General features: G+C 39.5%; 4 protein-coding genes across 17 annotated transcripts; 2 read left to right on the forward strand and 2 right to left on the reverse strand.

Moving 5' to 3' along the window:
* Positions 1-2,080: 2,080 nt before the first annotated feature.
* On the forward strand, positions 2,081-5,788 carry mterf3 (mitochondrial transcription termination factor 3). Of its 4 annotated transcripts, XM_035529376.2 has the most exons (8): positions 2,081-2,343; positions 2,574-2,784; positions 2,982-3,134; positions 3,212-3,401; positions 3,728-3,875; positions 4,295-4,366; positions 4,508-4,669; positions 4,823-5,788. In XM_035529376.2, the coding sequence occupies exons 2-8, from the start codon at positions 2,607-2,609 to the stop codon at positions 5,015-5,017; spliced, it is 1,098 nt and encodes a 365-aa protein (XP_035385269.1). In that variant the 5' UTR covers positions 2,081-2,343; positions 2,574-2,606; the 3' UTR covers positions 5,018-5,788. The 4 variants fall into 4 exon arrangements, with proteins under 4 accessions (XP_035385269.1, XP_026867474.3, XP_081556474.1 ...); XM_027011673.3 differs by having other exon boundaries at positions 2,081-2,784; XM_081700348.1 differs by having other exon boundaries at positions 2,081-2,784; positions 4,881-5,788.
* A 424-nt stretch (positions 5,789-6,212) lies between these two features.
* uqcrb (ubiquinol-cytochrome c reductase binding protein) lies at positions 6,213-8,147 on the forward strand. 2 transcript variants are annotated; one of them, XM_035529377.1, is made up of 5 exons: positions 6,213-6,275; positions 6,362-6,428; positions 7,270-7,338; positions 7,448-7,614; positions 7,951-8,147. In XM_035529377.1, exons 1-5 carry the CDS (start codon positions 6,228-6,230, stop codon positions 8,026-8,028), a joined length of 429 nt encoding a protein of 142 aa, XP_035385270.1. In that variant the 5' UTR covers positions 6,213-6,227; the 3' UTR covers positions 8,029-8,147. The 2 variants fall into 2 exon arrangements, with proteins under 2 accessions (XP_035385270.1, XP_026867476.1); XM_027011675.2 differs by having other exon boundaries at positions 6,213-6,257.
* A 646-nt stretch (positions 8,148-8,793) lies between these two features.
* Positions 8,794-11,184, reverse strand: lrrc14b (leucine rich repeat containing 14B). Its single transcript, XM_027011649.3, has 3 exons — positions 10,150-11,184; positions 9,348-9,707; positions 8,794-9,209 (listed from the first exon to the last, which is right to left on the reverse strand). Exons 1-3 carry the CDS (start codon positions 11,049-11,051, stop codon positions 8,894-8,896), a joined length of 1,578 nt encoding a protein of 525 aa, XP_026867450.2. The 5' UTR covers positions 11,052-11,184; the 3' UTR covers positions 8,794-8,893.
* A 150-nt stretch (positions 11,185-11,334) lies between these two features.
* LOC113578439 (protein naked cuticle homolog 2-like) lies at positions 11,335-21,477 on the reverse strand. Of its 10 annotated transcripts, none has more exons than XM_027011680.3 (10): positions 21,260-21,477; positions 21,117-21,143; positions 20,937-21,019; positions 15,463-15,523; positions 15,099-15,136; positions 14,914-15,009; positions 14,702-14,831; positions 14,507-14,573; positions 13,770-13,897; positions 11,335-13,605 (listed from the first exon to the last, which is right to left on the reverse strand). In XM_027011680.3, the coding sequence occupies exons 1-10, from the start codon at positions 21,282-21,284 to the stop codon at positions 13,097-13,099; spliced, it is 1,164 nt and encodes a 387-aa protein (XP_026867481.3). In that variant the 5' UTR covers positions 21,285-21,477; the 3' UTR covers positions 11,335-13,096. The 10 variants fall into 10 exon arrangements, with proteins under 10 accessions (XP_026867481.3, XP_026867480.3, XP_081556485.1 ...); XM_027011679.3 differs by having other exon boundaries at positions 15,099-15,196; XM_081700359.1 differs by lacking the exon at positions 21,117-21,143 and having other exon boundaries at positions 15,099-15,196.
* Positions 21,478-23,552: the final 2,075 nt, after the last annotated feature.

A 23,552-nucleotide genomic window follows, 5' to 3' on the forward strand; every position in this document is an offset into this window, starting at 1 on the left:
AGCTTTGAATGAGGGACTGGGATTCATAATCACTCCAAGATTTGTATCTATTAAAGAAGATGTGATTGGGAGATAATTGAGGTTCAGTGAGTAATTAGAGAATGAAGGCATAACTGTGGGTCTAGTAGAAGCACCTCTGTTTTGTCAGGATTAAGTGAGAGACGTTTCTCAACATCCAGTGTCTGAATGCACATCCTTTATGCATTCCTCAATAATATTAAGTATTATGATACAATTATAATATAATAGCATGTCCTCTGGTTTGACTAAGACGTATAACTCAGTATCACCAGCATAGCAGTGCAAACTAGTGTTTATGTATAATGTTAGTAGAAGTAGCATATATAAAGAAAAAAGCAGAGGCCCTAGAACAGAACCTTGTGGGACACAATAGCTAACCCTGTATGCTGAAAAGTCTCCATTTATGTTAACAAACTGGTATTGACCGGCTGGATAGGATTTATACTAGGAAAGCGCTATTCCTTTAATCCCAACATTTTCGAGTCTATCTAGTAAAATGTTGTGATGCATAGTGTCAAATGCTGCACTAAGATCAAGCAATATAAGCAAAAAAACATGGCCAGAAGCCAACAGCAGGTCACTAACTACTATAATCAGTACTGTCTTTGTACTATGATGAGGCCTAAACCCTGACTGAATGACGTCATGTATCTGGTTCTGATTCAGGTATTCAGGTTACAGCTTTTTCTAGGATCTTGGAAATAAATGGGAAGTTTGAGATCAGCCTGTAGTTTGACAGTTGACATGGGTCGAGGTTAGATTTTTTGATAAGTGGTCTGATTACTGCTAATGATTTAGGTATATTGCCAATGTTCAAGGAGGAGTTTGTTACATTTAGTAAAATGGTTCAATTACTTCAGACAGGATTTCCATAAGAAAGTGTGGGGGCAGTGAATCTAGTAAGCAAGTGGAGGATTTTTAGCATGAGATCAGAGTTGTACATTCAGGCTCTAGGTGTAAAGTATTCTAGTCTCTTTAGCTTGGTTGTTCTGATCTCTGTGTAGCTGCCCGATGTCATGTTAATACTCTGAATGTTATCTCTAATGTGCTTAATCTTCTCATTGAAGAAATTAATAAACTCATTACTTCTATTTGAAGTTGTAATCTGAACATTGGTGTCCTATACTTGAGAAGGCTCTCCTTCCATGCAAGTTGGAAGACTACAAGCTTAGTGTGGCGCTATTTAGGCTCTATTTTGGAAGTGTTTTGCTTTACAATTGCGAATGTGATCATTATACCAAGATACTAATTTTTTCCCCTAAGTGGAGCAACATCATTGAGTGTGCAGCGAAATAGTGATTCTAAGCGTTCAGTCATTTGATCAAGTTCCGTGGGTTTTGGGGGTATCCCAGTCGCAAATGGTATGTCTGTGAGATTCGCAATAAATATTGATGCAGTGGCTGACGTGATCGTGCGCCTGGTGTGGTAGCGAGGCGAGGATATTCTGTTGTGGGTCATATGTAGTTCGAAAGAATTGAGTTAATGGTCCGACATGGCATCAGACTGGGTAGTATGACTATGTCTACACTATAGGTCAGTACTAAGTCAAGCGTATGTCCACAATAGTGTGAGTTCCCTTATACATTAGGTGAAACCAATTTATTCTAATATAGAACAAAATATTATAATCGATTTCAGATGAACCTAGCCCCTATCAAAGTGAATATTGAAATCACCAACAATAATGGATCTTTCTACAAGAGTGACTAGATTTGAGAGGAAATCTGCAAATTCGTTAATAAACTCTGAGTAGGGTGCTGGTGGCCTGTAGATGTCAGTTAGAGGAAGAGGTTGGGTGGGCTTCTTATCGCTGGCTACATCGTTTATGCAAGTAAAAATAATTTCAAAGGACTCGAAATAATAACCACCTTTCTTGTTTATGTCTAATATGTCAGTATAAATAACTGCAATGCCGCCTCCTCGGTCAGTTAGACTGTATACTGTGGACGGTACGTCACCGTTGACTCCATAGACTGGTTATCGCAGAGGTGTGGCACCAGGGTATGCCCAAACGCTAGGTGGCAATATATACTAAACTGCTTTGAATGTCTACTGGACACCAAAGAACGAGGCTGGCATGTCCTGGAGTGTGGTGTTTTCGTTATCTAGCTAGCTTGGTTAGAAAACGTGTTTGCTAACTGCCAGAAGAAAACGTTAAGATAATGTGCTGAAAAATATAACTGAATAAATTCACTTAATCCACGTTTCTTTTATATGTAAGGTTGTTGGGTTCTGTTGGCTTAACGCTTAGCAAGTTGTCAGAGTCGTGAGTTAAATTGTGATTCTTCGCTGATGTGAAATTGACTAATAAGTGTTCCTTGGGTAGGTTAGCTAACTAGTTACAGTGTCATTTCGAAGTAACGTTAGGATAAATTCTAATCACTGTTTGCCTTCATTGTGTAGTAGCCATGTATCTTTGCCGTCGTTGTGTTCGATTTTTGCACGCAAGGCTCATGCCTGTAAAGGCTCAGAACTGGGGAAACCTTGGCTATGTTCTCCCCCTGGCCAAGCTGTGCTACCTTAAACAACCAACGCTGCGCGGTTTTCCCCAGGGTTATCAAAACCTTTCACAGAGGAAAAAGGAGATGGGGCAATCATGTGGAATTCGGTGCCTCGCTGATCAGCAAGCCACACCACACCGTCAAACAAGCGATATTTTTGAACAGAAAAAAGACAGCAACGATATAACAACATTTAAGAACAGTAACTTGCATCATATAGCCAGCACGCAAGTGTCATTTCCTGCCTGTGAGACGTTTATCGGTTTGTATCTTTTGCAGCATGTATTTGAGAAAATGTGAACTAACTTGATGATGTACTCCTTTCTCTACAGTCATCCTAAGATTTATTTGTGCTTCTGACCGTATCCTTGTGTATACACATCTACCACAATTTCTGCAAAACATACCTTAGTACTGCTATTATGACTTTTGTATTTGACAAACTTGTCTGTTTTACAGATTTGGATGCAGTACCATGTCCTTCTCCGTTTGAGGAAATCAGTGAGCAGGATGCCATACAGATCACTGTCCCACCTGGCCTTCCCCCTGTCACATTCACCCTTAGGGATTATGTGGACAAATCAGAAACACTACAAAAATTGGTTCAGCTAGGTATATGTCTGCTGTTAATGTATGTTAGACTGGCATTAGTTGGTTCATGTGTGACCATGACCTCAATCTCTTTCTAGGTGTCAATCTCTTTAAACTAGAGCAGCGGCGTAACGTTGGCTCCATGCTGGTGAGGTTGGACTTCCAAGGAGATGTGTCACCACGACTCTTTTTTCTGAAAGATCTCGGAGTTGAAGACACTCAGCTGGGACCACTGCTTAGCAAAAACCCCTTTATTCTCACAGAGAGCCTGGAAAACCTGCAAGGCAGGTCAGTGCAGTTTGTGTGTCTACACTACTACAGATACACATGGTGGCTAGTTTAAGGACACATGTCCTCAAAATAGATGTTGGTCACATGATCTGGTCATGCTTTAATAATCATCAATCTTGTTGTAACCTTTTTAAAAAGTTTGTATTATTTCTTTAATACATTTAAATAAAAATTATTTAAGTAGATGTTCTGTGACATGTAATGGTCATGTACTGATTTAGTGTAATGGTTATCCATTGTAGCTTGAGACACTGGATAAATTGTATAGTAAATTGATCCAGAGGTTGCCTAAACTATCAGTAACTTAGATTCTTATGTCAAAGGGTCTCATATTTAAAGTCGAAGAAGTTCAGTTCAGAGGCAGTTGCTGCCATGGTGAGCAAAGCTCCATACCTGCTCAACTTCAGTGTTGAGAGGATGGACAACCGCCTTGGCTTTTTCCAGCAGCAGCTGGGCCTCAGTGCTCAAAAGGTGGGGATCTGCTTCATGCACTTCCACTTTTCAGAGTATACAAACAGTGTCAAAAGAAATACCCACACAGAATATTGCATGTTTGAGTGGGATTTGTTGTTGTTTTGACAGCCTCTGCTGATGCAGTACCAAAGAATATCTATTACAGTAATGGAAAACAAATCTTAAAAACACACATACACACTCTTATTCATTTGTCTCATTCAGTACTGAAATATTGCACAGGATACTTTGAAAAGGAAATGCAAAGGTATTATTCATGAAGTTGCACTAAAACATTTGATAACTATATCACTTTCTTCCAGAATGATTAGTGTCTTTGTCTTTATTCTTTGTGTTTTAGTTGATTCATCTTATAATAGTTTAATATATATCTCTTTTTTATAGGTGTGTATAAATATTTCTCATTTTACTTTCAGACACGAGATGTTGTGACTCGGCTGCCTAGATTACTTTGTGGAAGTATAGAACCAGTAAAAGAAAACTTAAAGGTACAATAATGTGTAAAATGTAAATAAGACGTTACATAATTTTTGTTCTGTCCATAACTGTATACATTTATCTTTAAGGGTTCTGTTTTTTGTTGCGATTCTTATAGAAAAAAAAACATTTAATTGACCTTTTTCACGCAGGTATGTGAACTACAGTTTGGCTTTCGTAAAAATGAAATCCAACACATCGTCTCCAAAGTTCCAAAAGTGTTAACAGCTAATAAGAGAAAATTGACACAAGTATTTGACTTTGTCCACAACACTATGGGTGTTCCTCATTCTCTTATTGCAAAGTTCCCACAGGTATGTTCCTTTCCATGAACTTCATGCTTCCTGGGAATTATTTTAAAATTCCTTTCCATTAAATAGACTATATTTTAGGCCAGTTGTTGGTATTTTCATTTAGATATAAATTAAGGCTTTAAACGTCTCATTACATTTTTCTAAATTTTACAGGTCCTCAATGCAAAATTTATTCGTATAAAAGAGCGGCACTTGTTCCTTGACTACTTAGGCAGGGCCCACTATGAACCAGCTCATCCAAACTACATCTCCCTGCAGCGCCTTGTGTCCCTGCCTGATGATGTATTCTGCACGGAGGTTGCACTGGTCTCTCTCAAGGATTTTGAACGATTTCAAAAAACTCTGTAGTGATAAGTGAGGTTTTGTGGTTCAAATTTTGCAGCAGAGGTTTTTGCTCTTTTTAGTTGCTTCAGTATGAATGTGTCATGTGTGTGTCCTAAAAGACATCTGATTTGATCTGTTGAAGAATATTTTGTAGAAAATTATCATAAACTTAACTGACATATGTACAATTTATACTTATTTTTCAAGTTTTATTTTAAAGTGAAAGCAGTTGTTCAGCTGTTAGCAGTCTAAAAACTGAAAAATGCATTCTCTGAATAATTCATGTAAGCGTGATCTATAAATGAGCAGATCCAGGCCATAGTCACAAATACATTTTTGGAGGGACACGTGCCCCACAATATTCATAAACTCATAATGTCCCCAATATATGGAGGTAAGAAAAATAAATAAATATTCTACTCACCAGCTTTGCGCAATGTTTGGACCCATCGGTGTTTCTGTTGTTGATCGGTTGTTATTGTAACACCCACCCCGCCTGATTAGCTAACATCTCCGATTTGCAGGGGAAAGGTTGCATTAACATCAATAAATCATTTTGAGCTGAAATTGTATTTGTAGAAATACATATTTTGCAGAAAATGGATAAAATGGAAACAAACATTTTTGGCCAAAATGGGCCAATTTGCAAATGCTAAATCAACTATCATTACTGACATTTGTTACGTCCAATGATGGTCATGGGCATATTCCAATGTTAATGTTTGTATATTTTGTCATATTTGTTAGAAGTCTCATTAAAGTTTCAATCATTGTAGTGATGCATGTGAACATGTAGATAGTAGTAGCTTTAATTTATTGCATGTTTCTATAGTGTCCTGTGTGGCTGCACTTGCTTATGATAAGTGGCATTATTAGTGTTTGATTGATTAAAGTGAGAGCAGTTTATTATCAGTCAGTTTTTGTTACCTTTCATTCACAGTAAGTCATAAGCAAGAGAAAGGGTGGCAATGACATTCAGCAGGGTTTGTTTGTTTGTTTTGGGAACAAAAAAAAAAGTAAGTTGTGAGAAAATAAGTACTAGTCAGATGATATAAGTATAGAAGAGAGTTGTTCAAGAATTGAGTCAGTATTTCCTGACATAATAATCAGTCTTAACACTGAATAATGTGTTGACAATGTTCCTGAACATTGTGGTAAGAAATACAAATTGTTTACTGATGATAATTATTTCATGCTCATTCTGGTTCTTTCAGAGTAAAGAGAGGGGGAGAGTATGAGGATGCTGACAGGTCAGAGAGAGCAGGTGACGATTGAGATTGAGGTAAAGCTTGATGCTAAACTGTATCCGTGTCATCCGGTTCCCTTAAGTGTCTTATTCGGGTCTGCGGAATTCTCTGCCCCTGACAGAAACGTCACCAGAACCCAGAGTTCTTTGCTGTTTTACCGAGAGTAAAAATGGCGTCAAAGACACCAGGTAAAAATCTCTCTCTTTTGTGAGTCATGTTTAATAAGATTTAGACGAAATAGTTTGATTGAGATTTGTTACGAAGACAAATTCATTGTGACTGTTTATTTTCTAATGCTTCTTTCTATATCCGTTATGTCCCCTTTTTCCTAAGCACCAGTGTCCTTTACCCTTAGTTTGTCCCCAGTCTTAGCTATGCTAACCAAGCTACTTGCATATCTAAGGTTGCACACTAGCAAGCTAATGTACAACCTAACGCTAGCTGTCTTAGCCATCAAGATAAATTAGCCAAATGGACCAACTTGCCCGCATTTTCCGGTAGTAGTGTTTTTTACATATCGTTGCTTCGTATTATATTGATTAGAGATTGTATCTTCTTATGTACGTATTCCTTTACCTCTCCCTGCTGTCTGTAGCTAGCGTTTAGGTAAGTTGGTAGCTAGCTTCCATTAGCAGTGTATGTTGAAAAGCTCGGTTTGTCTGTATACTGCTTTCAACATTGCGTATGAGCTTTTGATAGCTTTCTAATTTTTTTAGGCTTTGTCATGGGTATAGTTAAGACAATACAAATATCGTGTTTTTAAACTTTCTTATTATTTTCTACGACTAATGTATTCTAACCCATACACGTTTTGTCAGCCTATAGCTTCGTTTTTCCGCACCTGTGCTTTTGTAGGACTTATTTATATCTCCTGTTGCGGGTTTAATCTGTGTTTTTGTTAACTATCTTCAGTTGTTTCTGTGAATTCGTTGCATTCTTCATGAAGTGGCACTGAATGATTTTATACAAATGGTTGATATCTTGACCTCTAAAAGAAATATATTATTGTGCTCCCTTCTCCCAAAACAGCGGCAACCGGCAGGCTTTTGTTCACCTTCAAGAAGTGGTACTATAATGCTTGTGGTTTCAACAAGCTTGGTCAGTAATGTGGACATTTGTATTTCGTGTTGCATTCTGTGGTGTCCACTGTCTGTGTGGCTAATTAAGTACTCAAACTTGTCATCTCATACCGTACTGTACTGTTCAGGTCTGGTGAGAGATGACACTGTCTATGAGAACACTGATGTTAAAGAGGCCATTCGACGGCTTCCAGAGCCAGTGTATAATGACCGCATGTTCCGCATCAGGAGGGCTCTTGATCTCTCCATGAAGCACCAAATTCTTCCTAAGGACCAGTGGACGAAATATGAGGAAGTAAGTAGTGTGTGCACTTACTGCTTGGAGGAACTTTGTGGATGATTCTAGTTAGCCTGTCAGACGTACTGACTGTGGGGGGGGGGCTTTTAATCAATTTAAGTTTCCTAAAAGTACCGTGCCTTTAAGAATTTCTTAGTTGTTTGAGAAAGGAGGGAAATGGCATGATTTTATTTTTATTTTTTATTTATTTTACATCTTGGAATGCTTAAATCATTGTCACTAATTGTAGAATGTTTGTAATAATTATTTTGTAATTAAAGACCGATCCCTAAAGGTGATTAGAACGGAAAATATTTTGGTGTACATGTTTGTGTGTGTCCATGCATCATTTAGGATGTGCATTACCTTCAGCCCTACTTGAAGGAGGTTATCCGTGAAAGAAAAGAAAAGGAAGAGTGGCAAAGGAAGTAGGCTCAAGGCGAAGAGTGAAACGCTCTCCCTGTTGTGGTGGCTTGCTCTCTTTTACTTAAAATAAAGTTAATCAATTGTGCTGTCTGTGTATGTATTAAAATTTCCATTGTGACAATTTCCATTTGTTTCTTTGTGTTTCTCTGTAATTTACATTTACGGCATTTAGCAGATGATCTAGCGACTTACAAAAGTGCTTTGTGATTTACTCACAGAATACATCCTAGCCAGTAGAGTCGGTTAGAATCCAATATACTAATGATCTAGAATACTGTAGAAATACAAGGATCACTGCTGATGCCTAGAAGTAAAAAAAATCATAAGGTAATCCATAATTGTGGCATTGCAAATGAATGCAGAAGTGACCATTTAAACATTTAAGATGAGACATGCACAGAATTTTCAAAGGAAAACGAAGGTCTAAACTTTCACCAACAAAAACTAATGTACATAAACTTCCATTTGTTACATACAAATCTTCAAGATAGACTTTTTATCATATGTGGGCAAATGGGACTATCATGTAAATATTTAAATGCAGTCAGTATTATTGGAACAGCCTGCTCTACCGAATATCTTATGTTTTACCCACAATTAATTTAAGTAACTTGTTTCTATAGCGTGGTTGCAAGTGGCACACTTGATGTTGCATTCAATCTTAGTCAATTGTGTTGTCTTTGTCAAAACAGAATTTAGTGCAGAATTAAATTTCTGTATTAAAGGTTTTTACATTGCATGAAATGAGGTGTTCACACAGCATATAACAACTTTGAATATTTAGTTTTTTTATTGCACAGTATAAAGATTTGCAGGACAAAGTTTTGGACTTCTAAACCTTGCAAATAGCAACATACAAATGCAAAATATGTTACTTCTTCATGCTTTGCTCTCTACGTTCACTGACACTCTTCACGGTGTCTATAAAGGTCCCTATAATACTGTTAAAAGAGTGCAGCATAGAAACCCCTAGCTCGTTGCTTGTCTCATGGATGTCAGGATCATAGCTGCCAAACAGAGGTGTACATACTTCTAGGTGACCTTCTCCAGCTCGTTCCAGGATGCTCACCAATTCTACCCTGGCTTGGTGGAACTTGGCCCGATCATAACTGATTAGTGTGGAATCATCCAGTGGATAAGTTGCATCTTCAGAGTAACAGTCACGAGGGACCGGCAGCTCTATGTACCTAATAACAATACGTTACCTGAACAACTGCATATGCACCATTATAACCACAGTATGTGGTTGTATTTTATGGGACGAAATGACTTTATTTCTGTTATATGATGTTCTGCCTGAAATGTTGCATGCTGACTGTTCTCACCTCAGAGCTGGGTAGCCTTGGGCCAGCATATTGAAGAGGTGACGCAGGGCTGCAGTGCTTAGGGGGTTGCCCAGTATCTTCAGTTCCTGCAGCCCACGGCAGGGTGCCAGCGACTCACAGAGGAGATCCAGGTTATCGTCAGCCAGGCCACACTCCTCCAGGCTCAGGCTGGTGAGTGTGGCTGAACACCGGTGCAGCAGCTTCCGGAAGGTGTTGGGAAAGAGATCCGACAGCACATGGCCACTCAGGTCCAGCTTTTCTATGAACTCACTGTGCAGACTGTTGGCCAGGTAAGCCATGTCCACAGGGCTAAGGCTACAGTTAGCCAGCTCTATACACTGCAGCGGAGTGTTCAGAGGACTGGGTACCATAGACACAAACAGTCATAGGTTTCTGAATGAATTGTTATGATACAGATACAAGTCATAAGTCTCCTAAAAAGAATTTGTATAAGAAAAAGAAATTATGCAAACGTCTTTACCATCTTTAACTATTGTCTGCTTATTACCCCACTCAGCATTGTTTTGAGGTCTTCTGCAAGGCAACTGCTCAGCTGACATTGGTATGGGGCCTTCTCATAGCTTTTTGCATGGGCGCATGTTTAAATTCTACCTCTTAGGCAAATGAAGTATATAGTTCCTGCCCATATAAACTGCCAAGACAACAATGTATGCTTATGCATTATTTTAACTTAATTTGTCTAAGAAATAATTTTTCAATTTCACCACAAGCTGTCTAAGTAGTGTAATATCTCAGCCAGTGCTCTCAGCCAATGCACTTGGACAGCATCATGTCTCCTCACCTTAGCAGTTGGCGCAGATGTCCCGTGAGGGTGGAGAAGCCCAGGTAGAGCTCCCTCAGCTCCACCATCTTGCTCATCAGATTGCCCAGCTCTGCGAGCAGGCCCCTGTCCTCCGGGCCCAGCCTGCGTATGTCCAGTGCCTGGCATGGCAGGGTGAGTGAGCGCAGCTGGGGGAACTTCAGCTGTGACAGCATCACCTCCAGGTGCGGCGCCTCCAGGGGCACATTATGCACCACCTCCAGCTTGCGCAGGCCAGGAGAGTTGGCCAGCTGCAGCAGGTAGAACAGGTTCTTCAGGGACAGTGAGTCAACACGCAGGCCCACACAGCGCATTTTCAGTGGGCAGTGTTTCACCAGCAGCAGGGCCTGGACCACTGCCTCGTAGTTCCTTCCCGTGACAAAGGCATCAAGCTGGACGTCCACCTCCACCTCGAAGGCTGACACTGCTGCCTGACCAGCCTGCATAGCCACCAGGGTCTCATAGCACATGCGGGTGAGCAGCTCAGTGCGGGCCCAGCGGCCCAGCGTGTGTCTGCATGGGCAAGCTTGGTGTTCAATGTCCCGCAGGCCGGTCAGATCAACTACACGCAACAGTTTGCCATATGTTGCTGGTGCACGGAGCACATAGTCCCTCAGGCCTGTCAACAGGGCTGTGAGGCAGAGTCTGCAGGTGCGGGTAGTGAGATCAGCCTGGCAGTCCGGTGTCCTTCCTAGCAGTCTCCACAGACTGAGCTCGGCGAGGGGCCACATCTCCACCACGTCATGGAGCATTTCAGCTGACTCCTGCAGGAAGCTGGCCTTAAACAGGATTGGGTAAAGATTGTAAGACAGGCAACTGAGGCTACTGCCGGCTCTCGGGCTCCGAACTAAGCCCTCTGCTGCCAAAAACTTCAGGCTCTTCATGTCTTTTCTTAGCCACACTTGATTTCTCCCCACGTTTTTCTGTCAGGTTAAGGAAAGTCGTTTTGGGTTTTTTTTGCCTTGTGCTGTCATGTGTGCCAGCATGGAGGTGTCGGGCTGTGTGCTGGACTGTGCGAGTTAGGTGGGGGTAGATGAGAAGGGCTTATTTTTAGCAACAGCTGTCTCGTGGTCTCAGACAAGCTCTGGCTAACCGGCACGCATTCTGTTTGAAATCTTGGCTAGTAATTTGATTTTGTACTGGAAGGTGGTCAGCAACTTGTGCAATAGATGTCCTTACTTCATTATGTAACTTTATTAAGTTTCTGTTATCATGTAACTGCATTACAAATTAGATCTATGCCCTCTATATGTATTTGTTTATTTTGTTCCCTCTCTTTAGGAAATATTGCAAGAATGGTCCTTGCATTAGGCAACAGCATGGGCCATACAGGACCACATTGTTACCTTTAAAAGACCCCAGTGACCCTGAATCTGACAGGTTGTTTCAGGCACCACGGAGAGAAGTGTCTGTTAATGCCAACAGGGGGTCATTAAATTCATGACTGTAAGAGGGATAGATAAGATCAAGTGTGTTTCTTTGACAAAAAGAAAGAAAAGGGAATACAATGAAAGGACAGCAAAATTGGTAATGCAAATGTTAATGTTCTTTTGAATACATAGCAAACAGAAAATATCACAATATCATTTGATTTCACTTGAGCATTCAGCAAGCTGTGTTCTGTTGTCCTCCTTTTTTACTGCAAAAATGTCTTCCCAGGTAATTACCATTTAAGTACACTTTAATTATTTAAAAAATGGGGGCTCATTTTTTTCTGCTAATCAGCATGACATTGTAATTTCTTGTCTATAATTAGCACTGCATTATGGAAATGTATTATTATAATAGAAAAACAAGCAATGTTTTGTGAACTGGTGACTTTTTTTAAAAAACATACTTGTTTTTGTTTTGGATGGGTGTTTTGTGATTTGTTGATGTAACTATTTAATCCTGAAAACAAATTAGCACCTTCATGTATAAAGGCTCTAAACATTTTCAACAACTTGACAATTTAAGTCCCCTATATTCATCATCATGATTATATTTCAGTAAGCTATTATTATATTACTGTTATTATTATGTAAAGCAGTAACTACAACAACAACTCTTTTTGATTATAGTGGATTATTGTCCCTCTGGTCCCTGGGTTGTTAAAAGCAAAAAAAGGATCGATCCTACTCATTAACAAGAGTCAACCGAGTCTCAGAACCTGGGAAAGACAATTAATGCATTCAATAAAAAACTGTTTTTCAGACATAATCTACATCATTAGATCATTACACCATTAGAACACTTATAATACTATGTACAACAGCATTTACACTAACCATAAGACCAAAAGGACCATAATCTTTACATGTGCACAAATGTTTATGTAAACAATTGTCAGTAAATAATACATTACACAAATCAATCAAGGTTATAAATATTGTTATATTGTGTTATAATGTACAAATATGCAAATTCTTCAATATACATGAGAATATATACTTCATAAAATGAGTGGGTATTTCTATAGAAAATCCTGAGGAAAATATCAGTCTTATGGGCTTTGAAGAAAAGTCAATATCTGACTTCTGAATTGTCAGCAATAGCAGAATGACTATACATTTGTTTCACCACATTAACAACACATATGTTCTCTAAACATCCATGTGTTTCTTGCATGACAATCTTATGGTTTCTGAAGATCACCAGGAAAACAATATAAAATAATTGTTTAGTATTAGTAGGTTATATGGGGGAAATGACACATAATTGCTATAATATAGCACCAACAGTTGTGTAGTTTTCTTTTAAAGACTGTTGAGATTGAAAGTCAAAGAATTTTTGTCCTTTTTCATGTGGAGGTGATGATGATTCCAGCTAGATTGGATAAAATGTCTCACTCATGCAGCTCATCAAGTGGCAGTCACATGGTCCAGCTACTGTGCCTCAAATTGTCTACATTTCAAAGGCCTTCCCCCCAACCCCCTAGGAGAGGCTGCAGTCAGGATGAGTAGTAGTGGTGGTGGTGGTGGTGGTGGTGATGATGCTCGTGGAGGTGATGGTGCTCATGCTTCTGAGCCATGGGCACAAACCCTGCAGGGGTCGCTCTTGCTCCACGCGGCAGCTCCCAGTCCAGGCCCAGGTGGGGCGATAGGAGCGTAGGAGCATCATGGAGCCTGGCACGGACCTGCTTAATGTGGCTGTGCTGCAGGGACTGCTGCTGAGTAGGGTTGCACCAGCTGACAGGGTGATGGCCATGTAGCCTGCTGGGTTTGCCCATGACCCCACTGGCTCCTGTGAACTTGCTGCGGCCCCGAAGGGACCTGAAGAAGGAAATGCCATGGCCGCTGCTTGTCCCCGGGTTGGAACAATCCAGCTGGGACCGGCGCTGCTGGGTGGAGCGGGCCCCATGAGCCATGCTGTCCTGACCCTGCTCCTCCACAGGTGAATGAAGAGTGTTGTGTGAAGTGAGAGCGGTGGCAGGCTTTAGGGGCTCATCCAGAAAGGCTCCTTCTCAAAACAAATCACAGATGCCTTCTTCAATATTTTGAATTCTACCACTGTTTCAATCTTTCACAATAGAAAAGCAATATAACTATATAACTTTGTCTGTGTTTTTATATACAATAAAATTTGAGAAGCATAAATGTATAATGGCGAAGCCTGCCCAGTACCTGTTTCAAACCTGGACATGTAGTTTTCGATCCCAGCCAGGTCTAAATAGTGGTTTCTACGCTCTGAGTTCTCATCCACACGATAAAGCGCTGTTTCAGAACTACCAAGTAGATCTGTACTTTGTCCTCTATCGGGGTGAGAAAGGAAGTGTAGTTAGTATTTATTTAATGGCTTGAGGACTTTCCCGTATGTTTTATCAGGTTATATCAGGTCATCCCATCACAAATGGGCAATCCATTTTGTAATTTAGACTTTTTATTTAAAATTGAAATATGTTAAATGTACTTTTCTAAGTCAGTTCAACATTATTTGTATGCTCTTTAGTGTGACAGTATTCGATTTTATTTAATTAAACTTACTTAAATTACCACATAAATGGACCTTGTCAGGTTTTAAACCCCCCCTCCTCTATGCTGTTCCCCTGATGCTTTGGTAGAGTAGTTCAGATTTGTTTGGCTTTTCACTAATAAAATAAAGAGCAAAAAAGTGTTTTTAATTTTTTGCCCATTTTCATCCCTGCTAGTCATTGCCAGTTCACGTCATCTGTCTATCTGTGTCTCACCTGTCCTGTCTGTTGGCATGGGAGGATGTGATGTCATAGGGCACTTGAACAAGCTCAGACCAAAGCACTAAATGCTCAGTTGTGTGTAAGTGATCGAAAAGTTCACATTGATCTGACTGTTCTTTAACTTATGACTTAGTCTTTTTAAACCTGTTCTTTAAAGGGTGAGCTAACCTGGTGTATGAGGGTCGACTCTCCTCCAGATGGTCTCGCCTGTTCAGAGAAGGCCCAGTATCTCGATCTGACAAGGGTTTAAATATTACCATGGTCACTACTTTATTCATTAAAGTATAAATATGCTTTGTTTTTATGTGCTCACAGTGCAGTTGCATATGCAGAATGTGAGTTTATTGTTGGAGGAAGACTCACTTCTTTTGTTGCTGCTGACTGAAGGTGTGACAGTCAGTTTGATACGCAGTGTTTTGCTGTTGCTAAGCGCAGACTGCTTGACTGATGCATCCACCACCTCACAGATTGTGTGCATGAGGCTAGACATGTCCTGTCCCAAACACACATTCAGTTTGAGACACTGTACAGTTCTTTACAGAGCCTTGCAGAGATATTGCTCTACAAGATATTACCTCCTTGGTCACTTTGCCACTGTGGTCAAAGTTATACAGTGCAAAGACCCATTCTTGCCGATTTTCATCAATACTAGGCACACTACACTCCGTGCTCTGTTACAAACAAAATAAAGTGAAGGTTACAACATTTTTGTTTTTGTAATTTTGTTATTCAGCATGTTCTCTTGAGGATATTTGCTTACATCAGTCTTTGCAGTTTTCCTCAGGGCATCTCCATTTTCTGATAAAAGAAAGAGCTTGTCACTTTGGTATTCAGCTGCTATCTCTGGTGGTAGTATTACTGAAAATAAAAACAATGGATGGATGGATGGATGGATGGATGGATGGATGGATGGAGTGAATTATAGTGAAGTATAGGATGTTTCTGGATCACTATAATGATGAATATCTCTAAATCTCTTACTACAGTACACTGAAGTACAGTGTATAGAGGATTTCAGGTGAGTAAAGGTAGTAAAAAAAATATTGCAGCAAAGTACACAAGGTTTCCCAGGAAACTGTACATTTAAGACAGATAAAGGCTTCCCTCAGTATTTCTCAGCATACCCTCCAGAGGGCAGTCATCATCCAAGAACTGGTCATCCCTTAGCTCTGCACCATACACATCCTGGAATGAAGGAAGAGGAGAGAATGAGAGTAGGAGTGGGAGTGAGTGAGTGTGAGTGACTGAGTGAGTGAGTGAGAGAGAAAGATGAGTAAAGTTCTGATATATCAAGAGAAAACAAGGCACAGTCTTTGGCAGAGTTTGTCTGTCTATCTGGCAGAGAAGCGAGTGGATGAGAGAACTGGAGTAGGCTGCACATCTGTAGAGTTATAGTATGTCAGTGTCTAGGTCAGAGGCTCAAAGTGCAAGCCAGTTCTTTCAAGTGTACTCCAACTTCATGTCTACTCCAAAAGAAGCTGTGCAAACTTGCATTTGTCTGAAATTTGATATTTCATTGCACAGACAAAAGCTCATACTGAGATCTCCATACTTCTTTACATTTACATTTTGCATAACTTCCGTAACTAAAAACAGCAAAACTAAGCAGTATAAAATGCAATAAAATCACACATCTGATAAGCCTCTTTTTGGGACCTTTGTGATACCATATATACAAACACAAACCCTGTGTGCAATCTGTCTCACAATCAACCCCCCTAATGTATCCACGGGGGAGGGGGGGGGGGGGGGTTGAACTTCATTCTATGCACTCCTGTGGTTTCAAGCATAATTGTTTCCAGATGCTTTGCACTGTTGAATTTAGTAGGAGGAAGTGAAGCAGCCTACAGTTCTAAATCTTTGCTAATCTCTCTGTCATAATTTGCTCCATGTGCCACTAACCGGCGCAGATGGCCTTTGGTCATCTCACTTGGGTAGAAAATATGAACTCTCCAGCCACAAACCAGAGTCATACAACACAAAGTGTGTGTGGTCTATGTACATGGCAGAATATATGATCAATACATTTCTGAACAATAGGACCATATCAGATGATACTGGGCTGAAGCTCCACATATTCGCTGATGCCCCAAATACTAATAATAAATGCCATTCAAGCAGTCATGGAAGTACAGATTACATGAATGCTGTTTAGGTAAAAGAGGTCAGAGTTTTTTTCAGTCTTTTATTTATTTCAGAGGTTCTTGTTGTATAAAACCATCAGTGCATTCTCATTTAAGAGAGCTCACACTGATATTCATAGTCACACAAAAATGACACTTATTGCACATTTGTTGCATTTTAAAAAGAAGAGAGTGCAAACAACAGAAAGTAAAAGCAGGGCTATAAGGTTCATTATGGGCTTTAAGAGAATAATAAGAGACAGTCTCCTAAAGCAAGAGAGAATGATGCAAACACACAACCAGTCCTGCCAAACTTTTACATCAGCCTGCATCATAAAACAAGATTCATTACATCACATAAATGCCAGTAAATATTTATACTTCCCAAAGCTCTCATTTAGACCTGAATGTAGATGGCAAATATTTTACACTAACACTTGCTTTTGAAATAACCTCTCTTCAAAAGAGCTAAGACTGAACGTGGACAGCAAATATTTTGCACTCAAACTTGCATTTGAAATAACCTCTCTTCAAAAGGAGACATCTGTCAAACACATGAGTGATCAGCACCAGTGTTGCCCTCAATTTAAATCATACAGCACCAAGCAGCACCAAGGAATCAGCAAGCAGCATCAGGCAGCTTAGCAGAGAGCCAAGCCGGAGCAGAGCTCTCACCACATGCATGCATGTGTCAGCGTAATGAGCGGCCCGAAACCTGACAGAAGTGCAGCAGAACAAAGGTCCCTGCAGATGAGTGTGATGAGTGACTGGCCTTTGTGCCAGGGAGCCCTCCCATCATCACACCCAAGCCTCTACCACGCTCTGCCTGTTCTAGGGCCTTTCATGTGGGCTCGTGTTACCAGTGTGTGGGGGGGTCCTTTCCTGCTCTAAGCCGGGTGTTGCAGGGCAAGCCCCCCAAACCCACCCCCCATTCATCACCCACCCACACTGCTTTCTGACCCCTCGCACAGTACTGCAAACAGTGGCCTGCTTTGTTCCTCTTTACTTCCTGTCACAAAACACCTGGATGGGAGCCTTATTACGAGAAAAAAGGGGGGGAAGTGCCATGTCAGTGCATCATCACTGAGGCAAGGCAGGTTAGAGTACAGTCAGGGCATGAGCCAATGTACTAAAGTACTTTTATATAAGTCTGTAGTTGCCCTGATGTTGAGATTAGACTCGACTGTTGAGATTTTATCTTTTATGGTCATGCACTAAACTCCCACACAACTCCAACTTACCTTGCCATGTTCAGGAAAGTAAAAGACACCATAAGGTAAATCACCATAAGGTAGACAGTACTAATCCTTCTCCTTCTCTCCTGTAGCCAGGATTATTTGATTAGAATAAACTGGTAAAATACAAAATGCAACCTTAGATTGTAATCAACGTTAAAGCAACAGTCTTATGCATTCAAAAGTCTTTGTAGTTGCCGAAATATTAACCACAAGCCATGGGCTTTGTATTTTATGCCAGAATTCTCCAAGTCTGTCCATGCAAACTTGTTTTGTGATGAATGGAGCCTTTGTTATTCCGTTTAGTGAGGGTCACTACTTCAGCATGAGACAGATTACTTTATAGAATCGTTGATTCTAGACTTCTTAACACTACAAGTTTATTCAAAATATAGACACTGAAACAAATGTTTCGTCTTTGATCTGTGACTGTATTAAAATACACCATAAAGTAATAAAGTTGACTTTTAATTCAGTCATTAAACAACAATTCCACATTTCATAAACACTCTTTATAATGTGCAGACATTCTTTCAATACGGGTAGACTGCTTCAGTTGTGAGGAACTCATTTCTATAGATGTTAAGATTTTTGTTTACCAAGCGCTCAGTATCTGCTCATTGAAAAAAAACATTATAATTAGACAAAATTCTTAAAGAATTGCATTAGTCCCTTATGCTGACAAGAAAAGAATCTGAGATAGACTATTTGGTGTTGAAGCATAGTGTGCCTACTCTAGTAGCTCTAGCTGTATGGTAAGTATGTGCTAAGGGTCAACAGCCCAGTGTGCCTAGTCTAGTTACTCTAGCTATATGGCAAGTATGTGCTCTGTCCTCTGAGCCTGCTGCTTATTTTTTAACCATTTGAGTAAACATGTTACGGTCACCTCCAGGCTCTCTGCTAGTGAGACAGCATCATGGCTGAGTGACTGGAGCACATGCACCCCTCCCCATGGCCTTTGAAGTATGGCTAGGAGCGGAAAAAGGGTGAAAGAGGGGATTCTTTCAGCCTCTCCAAGCAAACACTGGTTGCTTTGAGCCCGGCGACTCAGCCCTTTAAAGTGTCCTTGGCTTTATGATTCAACCTACAGGATACTGATGCAAAGGAGCAGTGTTATAATTAGAGTCAAAGCATGTAGCAACCGTCCCTGCTCATCTCATCTTCAAAAGACACAAGGCTCATTAGAATAACATTTATAGAATATACTATATGCAAAAAGTGGGCAAAACAAAGTTTTAAGATACAGATTATTACTGCTAGCATTTAATTTGTTATTTAGCTAGAAGCCATGATCCTTAAATTGAAATTAAAATGTCTGTAAACTACTAAGAAGCACAGCAATCAAACTTATTTTAACATTTGATAGATTATTAGATTTTTGACATGGGTAGATTTGAGTGCACAGTACTAAGGAACAGTGGAAAAACTTAAGCATTTTGTTGTTCTGAAAGACCTAGTTAGAATTTGCATCTAAGAATTTGTTTCTAAGCTTTTCTGCACTCCATTCTTGCTCTATTGTTTGTTCTGTTCTTGTAGTAAACTGGCTTGCATGTTGCTTTGACTGGTGTTTTAATGTGCTGACTTGTATAGCAAACTCAAAATTAAAAGCCCACATTTTAAGATATATTACACCACTTATATCTTGTCACTCAGAGCTATGTCATTAATCATGGCATTGTATATCATGAAATCACAATTTAATTATATGGAATTACCAAACTGCAAGTGGTTGCACCCCCACTTAAAGAAACCTGAACTGTGGTTCCTCCTCAAGTGACCAACATATTTGGCTGCCATGAAATGAAAAATGGATACCACAAAAATTAAAAATTTCCAAATATGTCATGTGTGCATTGTAACTGATAGAAAGTGATATTTACTAATAGTGATATTCTGCACAATACCCCAAGGTATCACTCTCCTGATACAGTACTGTATCCTCCAATCTTATATTTTGGTTACTGGTTTGGTGATGTCAGACGTTCTCCCTGTCTTAATCCATACACATCAACCAACAAGACAACAAGACAGACACTTAATGAGATGATCTGAGGCATGATAAAGCCTCATCAACCTCCTCTCTTCCCTTCTCCCAGTCTCCAACCATCTCCATTTCCTCAGTCACCTCCCACAACCCTCTGCCATGCCACTCCTCCCACTAACTGCACCTCCTTTCTACTCCTCCAACCACTTCCGCCAATTTTCCCAGGACAGCCCCTCTCTGTTTTGAAAACTAGTACCAGATGTTCAGTGGGGCTGCGCTCAAAGACCCTGCTCCTCTGGTTGCCAGCCATATGCATTCACACTGTAAGGAAGGTTCCAGGCTCTACTGAGGGAATGAGTTGCGAAAAGAAGAAAGGAAAGCGCACTCTTCCCAAACATAATTAAAGTGCTTAGCTGGTCTGTACATAGTTAAGTCCTGAGTGTAATGAATTTAGCTGTGAACCGGAAACTAAAAAGATCTGATTCATTAGTGGAAGTGTTTTAAGCTTCACATAGCATTCCCAGTCTAACAACAAAATCAATCAGGGAGCAAATCGTGAACACTGGAGGGTTTGTGTTCATAAATGGCTCATATGCTGTCATTCACAATCAAATGAAAATTTTCTTGTGTAACTAAAGGAAATTGTATTAATAATTGACTTTGATTTCCACAAATAATTTTAAAAAGTCATAGATTCAGTGTATTCTTAACAGAACACACCAACACTACAGCATTAATAGTCATAAACACACACACACACACACACACACACACACACACACATACACACTTATCTACTTTGGACCCTGTGTTATAGGCATATCATGTTTTCACATCAGTGAACAACATATATTGTTATTTATTGGAATTACAGTGTTCTCAGCATTTATCCATTGCAGTTTAAGTAATATATGTAAATAATTATTTAAATTCCATTTCGAACTAGTATTATTCTGTGGTCAATTCCCAAAAAAAGATCTAATTTACACTACCTACATTATGCAATTACCTGATGTAATACTTCCAGGTTTACCACATGTTACAAAAATAAATCAATAAAATAAATAGGATTTTTTTTTTAATGAAAAATAAACAATATATTAATTTTATATAAAATTAATTTTCAATAAAATTATCCTATGATGAGCGGTTGTTTAATATCAAAAGGATTCCTTTATTGTTCGACATCACAACATAATAGCCTAGAAAAAATGTAACACATCAAGAAGAGACTAAATGACTGGGGTACCCAGTACCTGCTTGTGTCTGATTCGCTGAGACTCGCTATAGTCAGCCGATTCCTTCTGAAATATAAGAGCGCTCGTTGCGAATGTGCCACCTAAAACAACAAAGTATCCGCACAACCATTCAAAAACAAAATGCACCATCATCAAACTCTGTGAATGAAGTTGTATGTGATACAACGCCTTACGTACCCTCTGGATTCTCCCTTTGTTTACATGCTAAAAATAACAGAAAACGGGTTTATTTTTGAGGTACACAAAATGTATTTAGGCTCTAACAAGGCCGTATCTTTTTTTCATGTACTTTTCGACACAAGAGGAAGTAAAAATCTTACCATGTTTAGATTGTAATTTTCCCATGTTGCCCCGTCTTTGGACTTGTATAGTACTTAATTATCATATAAGGAAAAACGGAAATATCTTCTTTGCCATGACTGGGGGATGAGTACTGAATAGGTAATATTCCATTTGGTTCTATCCATACTGTCCAGCAGCTAATATTCGAGGCCAGAGTAAAGTTTTGTAGAATCCTCTGAGGGAATGTCCGACTAGGATGTTTTCTTTGAGGAAGAAATGTAATTCGAAGGTTACAAGAGCTCCCACCCTCCCTTTCACGATGGGCGTGCCTCGTTACGGCCATTGGTTATTTAGCAACGGAAAACTATTCTTCAGTAGCGCATCTTAAGTAACATTAGGCTACAGTTGGCTATTTAAGTAACGTTTAACTGGCTGAACAGTCTGTTATAACAAGAGTATAATAGTTTTCTGTATAGCTGTTATTCTACATTTATTATAATTTGCTTATATTATTAAATAGACAGGTCACTTTATAAATCCCAGAGGTTTTCATTAATAGTGGTGTAGCTAAATTATAATGTAACTTGGTTAATTGGGCTATTTTACATGCATATTGTTTACATGCATACAATTACAGTTGTCTCAATAGTTGCTGAGTGTTATGTATGTGTAGCCGGGTGGTATGACAGTCTGAGAGGACTGCACTTCCCAGTGCTTTGCGTTGTGTTTCAGTGACGATGATCGTGAGTTGTATACATTGGTCTTGTGCTCGCACGCACACAACTGGCCATCCTCAGCAAAATTACCGTGAACTGGGAATAGGGTACAGGCTTTCGCTCATTACGTCATCGGACACGGCTTATTGCTTCAAAACAAAGTTTCGTAACCAGTCTGTATAAAACGACCCAAATATAAAGGTATGAATAAAATAAGAACACTTAAATGATGGAAAAATACCAAAAGCATTTATCAGAACAGACAGAGGATTTTATGTGAAAAGAAATCCAATTCTCTCCTTTCCGTTACATTCCCTATGAATTTCACTAAAATCCTAGTTAAATTATCCCATAACATACATAGGATGTTAACATCTGAAAAGTGCATATAACCATACTGGCACAGGACACTAAAAATCTAATTCTTCAATCATTCAGTTGACCTGCTAAACAAGTCAAGATAAATCAATAAGGTAGATTAGGCCTTAGATTCCCCTTAGAATATGATGCCTTGTACACCATACTATCATTTTACCAACAAATGTACAAAAAGGTTTAACTCACAGCAAATTAATAAAATCAAACCTATGAGTACCATTTGCTCTGTATGAGCAAACAAAAGTATTTTGTTGGGCAAAATGAAATGACTATGATTTTCTGGCAAGTTTGTTTGCAAATTTCTCAAAATTAAAATATTTCTGAGCCACAGACTAGATTAGTCTGCTGAATTTCTTTAAAAACTCTTCCTGCACAAGATCTGACAACACCCTGTGTGTCAATGGTTTGTGAATGTACATAACTATTAGTGTATGCTTGTGTGTTTTGAGTGTTTGAAATTGTATCTGGGACTAATAAATAAGTAAAAGTAAAAATCACACACTGGACTATCTGCACCAGTAGCCAGCTGAAATAAACTCTTCTCTAAATCATCATCAGGTTGACTCTCAGTACTGTCTCCTAGACTGGAGTCATCAGTTTCTAGGACTTCATCATCAGGCGATATCAGGTCTACTACATCTTCAGGTTCATCTGATTCATCCTGTTCCAAGGTTTCAAGAGGACTTACAGTGAAGAACTTATTCTCTGAATATCCAAAATTGGATGGGTCATTCAAATTCATACCTTCAAGCAGCTTTACTGGCAGAAAACTGGTGTCTAGGATCAAATTCCTATTAACTAATTTGTGAGGTCCTTTTTCATCCATCAGTTTATATACATTAGTCTAGAGATTTTTTTCTTCCATCTGTGTAGACTGTTGGATCCCATTTATTACATCAACAAGAGCCTTAGGAGCATATTACCCAGTGTGCAGTTGAACCTCTCAGCTCAGTTCCTCCATTCCCCATGGGAAGATAAGCTGTGATGTTTAACTTGGAAACCTCAGATAGTTTTAAAAGCTCTGCTAAGAGTGCACTCTCAAAGTTAGCTCCCTGGTCAGTGTGAATCCTCACAGGAAACCCATAAATGCAAATGACTCAATCCCAGACTTCTTTGCAATTTGTTTTGCAGTTTGATTTGAGCATGGAAAAGCGTGAGCTAACATTGTAAAATGATCTGTTATGACAAGCACATCTACTGAATGTTGCTTCCTATCCTCAGCGCTCCAAGAGTCTAA

Source organism: Electrophorus electricus, chromosome 2, assembly GCF_041902795.1.
Source record: "Electrophorus electricus isolate QZ-2024a chromosome 2, ASM4190279v1, whole genome shotgun sequence".
NCBI lineage: Eukaryota > Metazoa > Chordata > Actinopteri > Gymnotiformes > Gymnotidae > Electrophorus > Electrophorus electricus.

Excerpts from the sequence above, each read along its gene's own strand:
- LOC113578439 (XM_027011679.3), bottom strand. The coding sequence starts at position 21,284 with ATGGGAAAATTACAATCTAAACATG. Across the intron at positions 15,197-15,462 it reads TGATGACTGCCCTCTGGAGG|TAATACTACCACCAGAGATA; the intron begins GTATGCTGAGAA and ends TTTTATTTTCAG. Across the intron at positions 13,898-14,506 it reads AGTCGACCCTCATACACCAG|AGGACAAAGTACAGATCTAC; the intron begins GTTAGCTCACCC and ends TCACCCCGATAG.
- mterf3 (XM_027011673.3), top strand. The coding sequence starts at position 2,430 with ATGTATCTTTGCCGTCGTTGTGTTCGATTTTTGCACGCAAGGCTCATG. Across the intron at positions 2,785-2,981 it reads TGCCTGTGAGACGTTTATCG|ATTTGGATGCAGTACCATGT; the intron begins GTTTGTATCTTT and ends TCTGTTTTACAG. Across the intron at positions 3,135-3,211 it reads ACAAAAATTGGTTCAGCTAG|GTGTCAATCTCTTTAAACTA; the intron begins GTATATGTCTGC and ends ATCTCTTTCTAG.
- lrrc14b (XM_027011649.3), bottom strand. The coding sequence starts at position 11,051 with ATGAAGAGCCTGAAGTTTTTGGCAGCAGAGGGCTTAGTTCGGAGCCCG. Across the intron at positions 9,708-10,149 it reads CATCTGCGCCAACTGCTAAG|TCCTCTGAACACTCCGCTGC; the intron begins GTGAGGAGACAT and ends TATGGTACCCAG. Across the intron at positions 9,210-9,347 it reads CAAGGCTACCCAGCTCTGAG|GTACATAGAGCTGCCGGTCC; the intron begins GTGAGAACAGTC and ends TATTGTTATTAG.
- uqcrb (XM_035529377.1), top strand. The coding sequence starts at position 6,228 with ATGAGGATGCTGACAGGTCAGAGAGAGCAGGTGACGATTGAGATTGAG. Across the intron at positions 6,276-6,361 it reads AGGTGACGATTGAGATTGAG|AAACGTCACCAGAACCCAGA; the intron begins GTAAAGCTTGAT and ends TGCCCCTGACAG. Across the intron at positions 7,615-7,950 it reads AGTGGACGAAATATGAGGAA|GATGTGCATTACCTTCAGCC; the intron begins GTAAGTAGTGTG and ends TGCATCATTTAG.